At 34.3% G+C, this 12,788-nt stretch overlaps 1 protein-coding gene across 1 annotated transcript; it reads right to left on the reverse strand.

The window, feature by feature from the left end:
- Positions 1–1,405: 1,405 nt before the first annotated feature.
- LOC110019083 (probable polyamine oxidase 4) lies at positions 1,406–9,910 on the reverse strand. The gene is made up of 10 exons (XM_020716636.1): positions 9,490–9,910; positions 5,847–5,959; positions 5,568–5,656; positions 5,327–5,440; positions 4,644–4,731; positions 4,473–4,558; positions 4,274–4,376; positions 3,648–3,745; positions 1,915–2,344; positions 1,406–1,839 (listed from the first exon to the last, which is right to left on the reverse strand). Exons 1-10 carry the CDS (start codon positions 9,533–9,535, stop codon positions 1,528–1,530), a joined length of 1,479 nt encoding a protein of 492 aa, XP_020572295.1. The 5' UTR covers positions 9,536–9,910; the 3' UTR covers positions 1,406–1,527.
- Positions 9,911–12,788: the final 2,878 nt, after the last annotated feature.

The following is a 12,788-nucleotide window of genomic DNA, read 5'->3' on the forward strand; positions in this document are numbered from 1 at the left end:
ACAAGACATTCGATCGTCAAGGGTGTATCTGTGTTCTTCAACTATGAACAAGCCTTATGAATTGAAATCTTCGCCTAGTGTGGTAGAAATGGCAAGTAGAGAATTATTAACTAAATTTGGAAAGCTTTCTCTTCAATTAAGCTTAGAGTCCCATATTTGAAGAATAGATTAATGATTCAATTGCTTGTTGGTTCAAACAAAACATATATTTCAAAAAAGAAAACCAATCCATATGTTTTGAAGTGGCTTGATAAAGTATTCTGATGAAATGATTATTCAATAGCTCTCTCATCCATTCTTTCCCAATATTTTTAAGGAATGTTTTTTTCTTTTGGAAACTTATATTATGCATCTTTTAATGTAATTATTAAATCATCCATATTATGATTGCCTAAGTTATAAATATGCATTATTATTAAAAATGCATTAAACATTTTGCTAAAAAAGACAATCATTCATTTTGACCATATATAAAAAATCTTCCCTAAAAATCAACGACCTTCAAACAATATTTTTTTTATATTTTTATATTATTAGAAATAGATTGATTTTATACTATTATTATAAATATTTATCTCTAGTAAAATATGATTGTTGATCCATTTTTAGCCATGCTTATATTAAACTGAACTTTGATATTTCCAAATAAACAAAGTCACCTAAGAACATCTCCTCTAAATAAGAAATAGCTCGGAGCATTAATTAATCCTTCCCAAATAGGACTTGCCTTTTGAGTTATATCAGAGCAAGACACTATAAATGAATTGACCGAGAAAATGTATAGGAAGTAAAATTTGCTCCCACTTGTTTGGTAGCGATATCAATGGGGAAATATTCATGTAATTCTTGCTTAACTAATCAATTGATTAGAAATTGAGTTTTTATTTATGATGAAAATGAGAGTTTTAATTCAAAACATTGATATCCTCACAAAATTTTATTCATATTGTTCACTAAAATTAGATAAGAACAAAAAATTTAAATTTATTCACATTTGGAAGCAAAATATATAGAAGGTTGTCAAAAAAGCTTATTCACCAACAGCTCGTGTTTGGCCCGTTAAACAGCTCGTGTCTAATTCTTAAATGAGCCAAATAAGAATAAAAGTTTGTTCATCCGTGTTTGGCTCATCTTAGCTTGAAATGAATAAATAAATAAATAATAATATTTATTTATATCTTTTTATATTAAATTTTTACATGTATTGAACTATAATTTTTTTTAAAAAAATATTTAGGTGTTAAAATTATAAAAAGAACGGGATTAAAATTTTGAACTTATGAAGAGCCAAAAAAAAGTATCACTGAAACATAAATTCCGGTAAAAAAAAAACTATAATCAAGCATCAAACTCTCCCACAAAAACCATAAAAAGTGGAAACAAGATTAACATTTACTGCATAACTACAATAATAGAAAAGTTTAAAAGCGCCAAATTTGAACGGAAGATATCATCCCGCACAAAACAATCCCATAAAATTCATGTTATCAATTGAGGAATACAATCAAATAAGCAGCAAAAAATTCATCACATTCTAGAAATCTGAAGAGGAACCATGATTTCAAACAAATCCTCCCAAAAAACATTCTTAAAGAAATCCGAAATACCATACTGTGTTTGAAGACGCCTTTGGCAGTCTTCAGCAGCTGATATTCCTGAAGAATACGCTCCATGCACAGTTCCAGAATGGTCGACGCTCGCCGCTTCGCCGGCAAAATAGAGATTATCAACCGGAGCTCTAAACCTCTCATAAAGATCAGCCGGTTTACCAACAAGATCGCACGAGTAAGAACAGAGAGAATCCATATCCGACCCCCATCGCGAAACCAAACATTGTACCTGGAGAAAGTCATAATTTCAGATCACAAATCTGCTAGCCCTAAACTGAGAAAAGAATGATGGTTAAGAGCTTACAGGTGGTGTTGCGTGTGGAAGAATATTCTTGAGCTGCAACATTACAAACTTAACCGCTTCCTCATCTGATAACTTCTCCAGTTCAACAGCAAAGCTCCCAGCAGCCATGTACACCAGAACAGAATTTCCAGTTGCCTTGTGTAAATTTAGGAAGTAACCGCAAGCATGGGAGCTTGGAGCAACGACGCCTAATACCTCAACGTTTGGCCAGAAAACAGTGCTGAAGCGTAAAGCTATTTTGTTCTCGATACCGACGCCGATATCAGAAATGGCGGAGAGTTTCCAATCTGGCAGCTTAGGCTCGAATTCGATAAGATTTGCTTTGAGGACTCCGAGAGGAACGGTTATTATAGCGGCGTCCGCGACGAAGTTGGTTCCTCCCTCTAAGGTGACGATAACTCGATTGCAGCGCTGAACAATTTTTGTTACCCTGATTTCCATAATAAAAAAAAGGATGTTAAAAAAAAAGAAATTTTGATCTCCTGGACAGTTGCTAAATCATTGTAAATATGCATTTCTTTCAGTTGAATATGATAAAAAAATTCCTATTGATGCGTGCCAAAAAATTCGCGGCTGTAGAGGAACGGACTATCGTCTTAGCGTTGCACACAAATGAAGTTCAGCACACACACAAATGAAAAAGAAACAAACGGTGATGATTCTATAAGTTTTTAAGTGGAAAACCCGTAAGGAAAAAAACACGGGGTCTAGCCCAGTTGCAGAAATCCACTATTGATTGTTGATTACATGAATCTCTTGTCCCACAGACAGGAAATTGTAACTATATTTTTTAGATTACAACGTCGGCTGACGGCATCTGATCGGTGGTGATTGATGGTGGTTAGTGGTAGTTGATGACAGTTGTCAGAGGTCGGCAGTGGTCGTCGGTGGTCGTCGGCGGTTGGAGGTGGTGCCGAGCTGCAGCTTCTCCTCAAGACCCCAGATTCTCTCTCTCTAGACTTCAACTATCTATTTATAGTGTTTTAGGTGCAATTAATACATGAATATCAACCATTTTGATCGGACGGTCCAGAGAGTTTCCTTCGATCATGCCGCATTTAATGGACATTTGAGTGTCTTAACGATGTCGAAATTGAGTGATCTTGAGCTCGTTGGATTCGTCTTGTCGAGCCGCTCGATTCGAATATAAACTTGTCAGTGTCGATATATGTTTGACCTTCCAAATGTGTCAAAAAATCTTCCAAGGGTGGTTTAATGACTTGATCTGAGCTTGATTTGACTCGAATTGGACTAGTTTTCATATCATTAGGTCCGTCTCATCGAGTCGGTCAGTTTGACTATAAATTTGCTAAAATCAGAGCTCTGGATGACTTTTTATCAAGATTTAAATGTTTTTTGCTTAAAATATCGTCTTGAGATTTGTGTTATGTTTCGAGATTCGTGTCAGATGATGAAAATTTGTTGGTGACGTATCACCTATATACGTAAGCATTTATCACAAACTTCAATTTTTATAGCACCTTACTTATCCATGAAAAAGTATGTATCTAATATTTTTTATGTGACATTAAAAATTTGGGTGGTAATGTGGTATAAATGTAAAAATTTAAGTGCTAGATACTTAAATATATAAGAATTGAGTTGTATGTATGTAAATGCCCAAAATATTAAATGTTGCCACTGGTAGCTGACATGATTAAACAACAAAATAACTAGAGTTAGCACAAGAGCTGTGTTTAGCAGGTAATAACTAGCCATCCAGAAAACCATACCTGTGGTTCAGACGGATATTAAGGTCTCCTGCAAGAGCTTCTATGAGAGGATTGTAGCCTTGCACCATGAGAGCATGACCGCCAGTAAGCACGTGCTCCTGCATTCACAAGAATATTATCGCCATAGAGTTTTCAATGATGCTAATGTTAATTTGGTTCACAAGTTCTAATTCTTGATATAATATGACAAAATAAACAATAGAATGACCCAATCTTTCTTATCACAACGCGAGTAAGTGATTCTGCAAATTAAGTTCCCAATTTAAACCGTTACATTAGCATTTGCAGGCCAATACACGTTTGGACAAACAATAATAATTTATCATTTAGATGATCTGAAAATTTTTCACGATGTTCCAGCAAGTTTAATTTAAAATCTTTATGTAGATTGGCGGTGAACCAACACTCCAACAGACTCTTGGAACCTCTCCCTATTTTGGATTTCTGCAGTCAATGCAATAACCTTTTATTGCATTCTCATGCAGCTTGTGGATTGCGAAGGGCGTGGATGACAGAACAATTCAGGAAAGGACAATAATGTAACATGAACTGATGACTGACTTTAACTCAAACACTCGAGGAAAAAACCATTAAAAAAGAAGAGGTTTCTTCAGATTAGTGTTTACCTGATCCCAGTTATTAAGTGATATAGCATCTACATCTGCAGCAAACCATGCTTCCATTCTACATATGTACCATTGTAAAACTTCATAGGCTAAACCTTCTTGCCTATACAACATGATTAGAAGAAACTCACATAGCACTCAAATTTTTTATCGCGACCAAAGCTTATATATCAAGATAAAAATAAAAGACTATTTATACCTTAATTCTGGATGTTTATCCAAAACAAAAGAAATTGCTTGCAAAACAGACATGTCATCTACATGCTCATCTCTAATTTTCACAGTCTGTGAAATCACCATCAGATCTTGTATATGAAACTATATCAATGGAACATTCAAAACTTTCAATTTCAAACATACAATTTAGTACCTCTTTGAGAATTCTCTCAAATACTTCTCCAACTTTGATGACGAGCTCTTGAGGAACCTGGTGACCATCCTTACCAAAAAGCGCATAGCTGCATGAAGCATCTTAATATTTTTTTAAAAAAAAACAAGCTGATAAACTGCTAAAAATATCAGATAATTGAAAATGTCAACATTACATGAGTAACATATAATATTTAAATACCTGTTTAAACTATCTTGAAATTATCCATAAATATTCACACAGCCATACCAACAGAATAAAAGTTAATGTAGATCCGGACAAAACAAAAAAAATCTCCACAAAGTCTTCATTTATTTTGTGGTACAAAGGAGGAAGATAAAAACTGACAACTGGGGCGGAGAAAATTGGAAGAAAAGAACACAAGGGTTCATATTGTTGGTAAAAGCTATCACGGCCTCAATATTACATCTAGCTCCAAGACTGACAATGTTATAATTGTACATCTAGCACCAGCGAACACTAGAAGGCCCAATTATGCTAAATATAAGGTCCCGAAAAGGAAGACAGGTTTGAGACAATACTTGCCACATGGGCTTAAATTAACAAAAGGTTTAACAAAAAAATGTGAAAAAAAAGATGCATTTACATGGAGATAAAGAAAAAAGAATATAGTAAACATTAAGAATTAAAAATGAAGAATTTAGACTAAAAGTTTTAAGTACCTCTCAAGGTCATGGTCATACAGAATAGAGTTTTCACCACTAGTGCGATATAGCTTCAATCCTAACAACCTAATAAATGGAGCCAAGGAGTTCTCATTACAAACACCGTGAAGCCTGAATGGTCATATAGAAAACACTTGGGCTCAGTGAAGCTAGAAACTTGTATAATTAAAAAAATTAATGGCAATTTGACTGAAGTACAAATATGAGCAAATAGAAAAAAAAAAAAAAATATATTTACCATGATGCCCCCATATCAACAGGACAGCCAAAAGAATAGTCTGTGTATGCTCGACCTCCAATCCGGTCACGTGATTCCAAAAGTGTTACCTGAAGTGAATGTGACTCTCATAAATCACAACAATATTTGCATCAATCAAATATAACATTATAAAAATACTACTGAAATTTAAGAAAACCAAAAACATAAATAAATAAATAAATAATCTTAAAATAAACCCATATATAATATATTATCTTAAAAAAAAAAAAAACACCAATACTAAAACAAAGTTATTACCTTAAATGAAGCATTGGTCAATGCCCGAGCAGCTGCAATTCCTGAAATTCCTCCACCAATTACAATCACTGATGGTGACGAAGGCTGCTTCTCAATGGCTGAGAAGAAGGAACCTACGACAAAGAGATAAAAGTGTTCAGCAATTCAAAATGCAATATCACATGAGAATTCAGTTAGAATAAGGATTCAATATTACAAAAAGCAAGATGGCCTAACTTCAGACAATTTCACAACCAAAGATGGTGATTACTCGGCAAAAAAATATGCTAAAAAAATACTAAGATGTCTCCTGCAAAAAAGACCACCGTCAAGACTCGAGTCAGAACCAATATAATGCCCATAAACAGATTTAGAAAGCTCCCCCTACTAGCAACCTTAGTCATGTACCCATCAAATTCGATTGTAACTTAAGTACCCACCATTATCCAATTGAAATCAGTGGAGAAAACCTAAAATGATATTGCAATTTTCTAATCTAAACAAAAGGAAATGATAAGAATATTGTATGGAAATTCAAATACATCATTTTATAAACATCTAACGAATCCTCAACAGATTCTATAATGACAATTATGATATCACAATTTTTTACAATGATACGCCTTCTGTTATAAACGTTGTAATTCTCCCAACTTTACGAAAATAACTAGCCTCTTAAAATGTACTCTCAAAAGGCCAAGAAAATGACATAAATTGGCAAATATATGAAATGACATTTTAGGGTAGCCAGAAGACTAAATTACTTTGACTGTTAATTTTTCTTTTAAGTAGGCATCATATAAAACAGATAAAAGGAAAGAAAATTGTACTAACAATACCGGCTTTATTAGAAATATGAAATGTTTATTTCAAAAGAATCAATAATTGCAAAAAAAAAAGATTCCATTGCTTTCAGTGAACCTATTCATTGTGGTAGGTTTTCAATCAGAAGCGCCTTTTCCCAACTCTGATCACCATGCCCTTTAACTTTTGTATTTTCGTTTATTTTACAAGTACCATTAATATAAGGAGATGAATCGTGCAACGACAACCCAATCTTTCATGATATGACAAATAAATGAGTTACCTACAAGAAGGTTAGTGATTCTACTGACAACCCAATTTTTTATGATTTTCAACTAATTTTGATAATTTTAGTTATTTTTCCAATTTTTTTTTATCATTTTGGTCAGATTTTTTTATTTTTTTATAATTTTGTTGTGAGCTCATCCACACACATACGCCTTTCCTAAAAAAATTGATGGATAGTTTTGTTGCCTTGAATTTTTCAATTTCAAATTATTTGATATAAAGACTGAGATTTCACTGCATTCAATAAATTTCTACAAAAATGTAGATAATTTCTCAAACCTTTTCAGATGGTGCAACTATTACAACCTTCTTTCATAAATTTTATAAATAATGAAATGTTATCATTTGGTAAGGAGTGCTTCTCAAAATTAAAACTTTGTCAAACGCCTCTTAGTTGATTACAGAAATTCAAGAGTTTATGTGATTTGTAAGTTCATCTAAATTGAACCAATTTTTTATGGTTGCTCCTCATAAAATAAAAAATACTCTCAAAATAATTTCACAGATTTTCCCCAGGTAGTTTCAATAATAAAATTATATAGTGATTGTTGGTTAACAATTTCTATGAAGTGATATTGTCATAGAAAAATTCATTATGTGGTAAAAAATATAAGTTTTCCACGACCTAGGTACCGCTTTGTATTATTATTGCCCTATGCATTTCTGTAATTACAAATAACAAATAAATGTACCGTTATGCTAACTTATTATCTACTCAGGAAGAATGTTGTTTTATTTTGGCAATATACTATTTATTTAAAATGGAAGTTAATATATGAGTTATCTCCTTAGTATGTTAACAATATGAATTCGTCATTTGTGTATTCCTACCTTTTTTTGTATCTTTCAGCCTCAGTTTCTTTTCTAGAATTTTAAATCTAGGGAAAAAAAGCATCAAGGAGACTCTAAACTAAATATGGTAATTCAGTCTTAAATATAGTCTATGTCAGTTTCTCTCTCTCTTTCTCTCAAGCTCTTTGGTTCAACACTCTCTCTAATCTAAAAACTAAAAGCACAAAAATCACTCTTCCTTCAAAATAGTAGTTGTACTCTGAACCATCCAGCTTCCATTTATAAATAAGGTGGGTTGGTTACAATATTGGCTACATTTAATGTGGTATGATATGAAATCACAATCATGAATTTATTAGAGGAAATAAAGACTGCAAACAAAGGAAGGTACAATGTGTCTCATCCATTACCAATACCAAAAATGTAAAATGTATAACCGGACTATCATTGTTACTTTGTGATCAGCAATCTTCTCAAGTTCGAGGTAAATCATCTCTTCGGTGCTTTTTGAACCCTTCTCAAAATCTCTCATTCTTATGTCTCCTCATGCACCTTTTGGAACCCTTCTGAGGATTTCTAGATCCTTTTTGGATCCTTCTCAAGATCTCTGCATTTCAAGACCTCTAGTACTTGATATTCAACATGTAGGTCACATAATTACCCAATAACACTTATAAACTCTCTTCTCTTCCTAAAATTCTCTCAACAATAATGCTCCTAGTTTGAGATCCTCTAAGCTAAATCATAGATCCTCTCATGAGTCCTCTTGTTAACTTTCATGATACCTCATTTGGACTCCTCACCTGATTCACTTGATCTCCGATCATCAAGTCATGAAAGGTTTCCAACGAGTTTGTCCTCATATTCAGATTGAATGGGGCAATCAGGAGAAAACAAACAAGTTTATATAGGTAAAGTCCCAAAGGCAAGCAATTGGGGTTCTTAACGTTGATGGGAACTCCAAAATTCCTAGAGTTATCTCTGTCAAAAGTCCTCTTCCAATATGCAGGATGAGAAGCTGTTTATAGATTTTCGTAAGGTACATTATGATCATTTATAAAGTCCACCTGGACACTTCATCAAATAGTTAAAGGTAACCTTTGATAATTTTATACTTCGAGGCATTTCAATGTTTTAGTGAACATGGAATTGAGTTGTATTGGGCTCAACAAATTTGTCTAATCAAGCCTCTTTCAACTATAAGGGACGTAAATTTTTTAAGAAACTTGACTCATCAGATGGGTCTCACAATTTTTTCACTATGCTTGTTAATTTTTTATTTAGGCCCATTTGAATTCAGATCCGAATGTTTTTGAACTCTCGAGCCTCAATGTTTCAGCTACAATTTTCTCAGAAATTGAGTTCATATGATAAGCTAAATACTTAGGTTGCTTAAGATCTAAAAATTGCATAAGAAATAGTGCTTAATTAGAAGAATTTTCTAATTTCGTATCCTATATGAATCTTATGAGAATAAGTTTAAAAAATTTGCCGGATCAGAGGCACAGACTGCCAAAAAACAGCGGCATCAGTATTATCCTGGAAAGTCAAACATCGCAGTATCAAAATAAATGTTAATAATAGATGGATCTCAATTCAACATTAAAGAGAAAGCTACTATTCATGGGCTCCAACTCCAAACTCGTCCAATTTCCACTAAAAAACTAAAAAAAGCAAAATACCACTCCAAATTTAACCAAGCTCCAATTATTCGAGCCAAAAAATCGAACGAGCTGAAACCTCATGCACTCACTTATGAGACACAGAACGAAATTCTTACCGGCGACTGAGAAATCCTCGCAGGATGAGAGATTCTTCGACTCCATTGCCACCAAAAAATAAATTTCTACACCCCGATCCCAGATCCAGGACTTACGAATTCAAAGGTATAGAATAAGAATCGGAACGTATAGGGCAGTGATAGAGAATAAAGATCAAGAGACCATCTAAGAAATGGCTCGGATCTGACAGTCCGCGGAGATTATCAAACCAGCTCATACGTGAAACCCTGTTGAAGAACTCAAACCGGCAGAGAATGAAGAGCGAGGGGAGGGAAAAAACTTCAGAGATCCGACTGTCTTCTCCTCCTTGAAGAGAATAACCAGAAGCAAGGACCACGCGGTTTTTATAGGCAAGCGAACACGGAGGTACTCTTTGTCTGTTGATCTACGAAAGCCCCCTCGGCTTTTCCTTCCAGGAAATTTAGTGTTGACAACTGATTTGGTTTTATGTTATTTAAAATATTTTGAGGCGGCAGTTAGCTGTAGAAAATTAGAGAAAGATTTGGGGGCGGTGTGGATCTATTTTTATTTTCTATTAGGGATAATTACATAAAAGCCACATAAAATAATCATATTTATATATTAACCACTCAGCTGATTTTTTTTACAATCAAACTATTGAGAGGGTGGTTGATTTGTAAATAACAAGTTTCGGGTGATTTGTATGTAATTCATCCTTTTTTGTTATTACTATTTAGAAAAAAAATATAATTGTATATATTTTATTATAATTTATTTTATTTTTCTTTCTCACCAAATGTTTAGAGGAATTTCCCAACCCTAATTGAATTTTTATAAATTTGTAAGGTTCTAGGTTAATTAATTTATATACTTTATTTATATAGTTATTTATTTATATTTAAATTAATTTAAGTCAACTAACTAACTAACACAAAGCCTTGAAAGGCGTCGTTAGGGGTGATCTCAGAAAAGGTTTGGGGATGATTTAAATGATTGTTAGTGCTTAACTAATTTATTTTGTTTTTTTAAGTAAGTGGGTGGGTGGCTTAAATTTTAAATGCCATCCAATTTCACTCGCATACTCTTTTGGGAAAATTCCGAGGGGTTAGTGGTGACCTAAGAGACTCTCCCAATAAATTTGGGATAAATTTGAATTGCTTGATGAGCTTTATTTTATTTTATTTTTTAATTAATTAATTTAAATTTACCCAATAAAATTTAGGCTTTTATTTTTTTATTGAATTATTCTATTTTTTCTTGAGCTCGTAACTTATTTATTTCTGTTTTTTTCATTATTTAATTTTTATAAATCTATAAGTTTTATGTATTTTTTTTAAAAAAATTTCCCTATTTTTTCATACAATCAGTGCTTACTAATCCAAACGTCACATAGAACGCGATCTATTGATTGTTGTGATCCTCGTGACCATGGGAAGGGCTCAATACTAGCATGAACTAAGCCCAGTAATATGATTAATGATCGGACACTATCTATTGGATTTTGATGATGTTTTTTAAATAATCCTTTGAAAGTTATTTTGAATACCATACTTTTATTTCAGAAAGGGTGTAATGGCCTCATGTTGAATGACTAAGAGATAAGGGAGATGCCAAGGCTACTGACTTTTCGAGCCAATTGCAAAAACAATGTTAGGAGATGATGAGGAGCAAGTCGCTAACGCATTGGCCACTAAAAGTGGATGTAGATGAGGAGGATATGAATTCCCTTACAAAACTCCCGAGAAGGCAAGGATGTCATAGAAGAGAATGGTGATTAGGAAATAGGATCCAGTTCCCTGAGTCCTAAGTCAGTGCCCGCGGGCAAGGGAAAAGTTGTGCTAGAGAAATCGATATCACATACAAGTCGCCCCTATAAGAGAAAAGTGGAGGAGAAAAGTGGATGTTGGTGCCACGACCTCAGGTGCAATTGCGCCTGGTTTCGCTTCCTAAAAAGTTTGATATGATGGATCATATTTCCACGATAAATGAGACTCAGAATCAAGTGTTGGTGGATTTCAGCCAAGACTGGAGGAACGAGGACTATAATTAGAGAATCCTTCAGTTGGGGCCAGCCATCCACTTTGTAAATTTGGGGGACTACACAAAAAAAAAAAAAGAAATTTCTCACTCACTTATGATTGGATATGACATTATTAAGGAATAATATATCATATCGAGGGAAGAAAAGTCACCCTATCATGGATCCAATCCTAAAGTAGGTTCATCACTACTCTATGGATATAAAAGGATAAGCTTTATTTTAATTACGAGGTATGGTATCATTAAAGTGACAAGCCCCTTTAGTTAATAAAATCTAACAAAATGATAATTAACACACCAAAGCTGTCAGCATGGATCTTAAAGAAATCGAACAATCCAGAAGCCGACCAGGAGATCAGGGCATCCTACCGTCCCACAACCAACTGCATAATCAAGGATTGGCTGGCACACTATGACGAGGGATCTGAACAACAGATCGCGCCTGCAATCCCTACTGACTATAACACACTCAAGGACCCTTGATCGTTGCCAATCAACGGACCCCATTTTGTCGCGCTAGACGAGATTGACACTCAACTGGGCGCCTCGGTCGACCACCCCATGGCGTGGTCACTATTAAGTCGGTCGCCTCAATCGGTCAAATTCAAGTAAGTCGACCAACCAATTATCGATATATTAAAATTCAAATTGTGATACTTATATGGTATGAAATTTATGTGATTGATTCAAACATTGATTGTATTAAAACCAGTTTTCATATCTGTTCTCTCCTTTATGAAATTGTACAAAATATTCATGAATAAACTAGAGAAGAAAAATACAAGTAAAGAGGCTCTCCCGTGTCTCTTTACAGAGAACTCTATACTTATTTTACTCTCTCTCTCTCATTCATCTTTCAACTGAGTCTAGCTCTGAAACCGTGTTCACAAATAACAATTTAGGATTCAAACTCCTATAAGGTGGTGTGGTGAGTGTGGATCATGCTACAGACGAGAAGTGAAAAAGACTACAAAGAAGAAACCTCCCAAAGAGAGATAACACTCATGGAAGCCAGTAGAGATGCTACACAATTGAATGTCCATGCACAAGTCCAAAGCCTACAAGCCCAAATGCCCCTCATGACGAAGCAATTTGATAACCTCCAGGCATCAATAACTCAGAAGAACATCCACAGGCCTCGTATGGAAATAAAACCTCAGGGGGTCTGACCCGAAAGGGCCCCATCAAAGAACCTGTATATTCCAAACAACTAGGTCACCAGCCAACAAAGACAAGGAGAGCCCCAGCACACTAACATAGTTGCTTCTGCACATAAGAACAAGTGATGGGAAGAGCG

The sequence above is a fragment of the Phalaenopsis equestris genome, unplaced genomic scaffold, assembly GCF_001263595.1.
Source record: "Phalaenopsis equestris unplaced genomic scaffold, ASM126359v1 Scaffold000002, whole genome shotgun sequence".
NCBI lineage: Eukaryota > Viridiplantae > Streptophyta > Magnoliopsida > Asparagales > Orchidaceae > Phalaenopsis > Phalaenopsis equestris.

Coding starts and splice junctions, on each gene's coding strand:
- LOC110019083 (XM_020716636.1), bottom strand. CDS start 9,535: ATGGAGTCGAAGAATCTCTCATCCTGCGAGGATTTCTCAGTCGCCG. Junction 3,746..4,273: donor CACTTAATAACTGGGATCAG/GTAAACACTAAT, acceptor TTGTGAATGCAG/GAGCACGTGCTTACTGGCGG. Junction 1,840..1,914: donor TTCCACACGCAACACCACCT/GTAAGCTCTTAA, acceptor GACTTTCTCCAG/GTACAATGTTTGGTTTCGCG.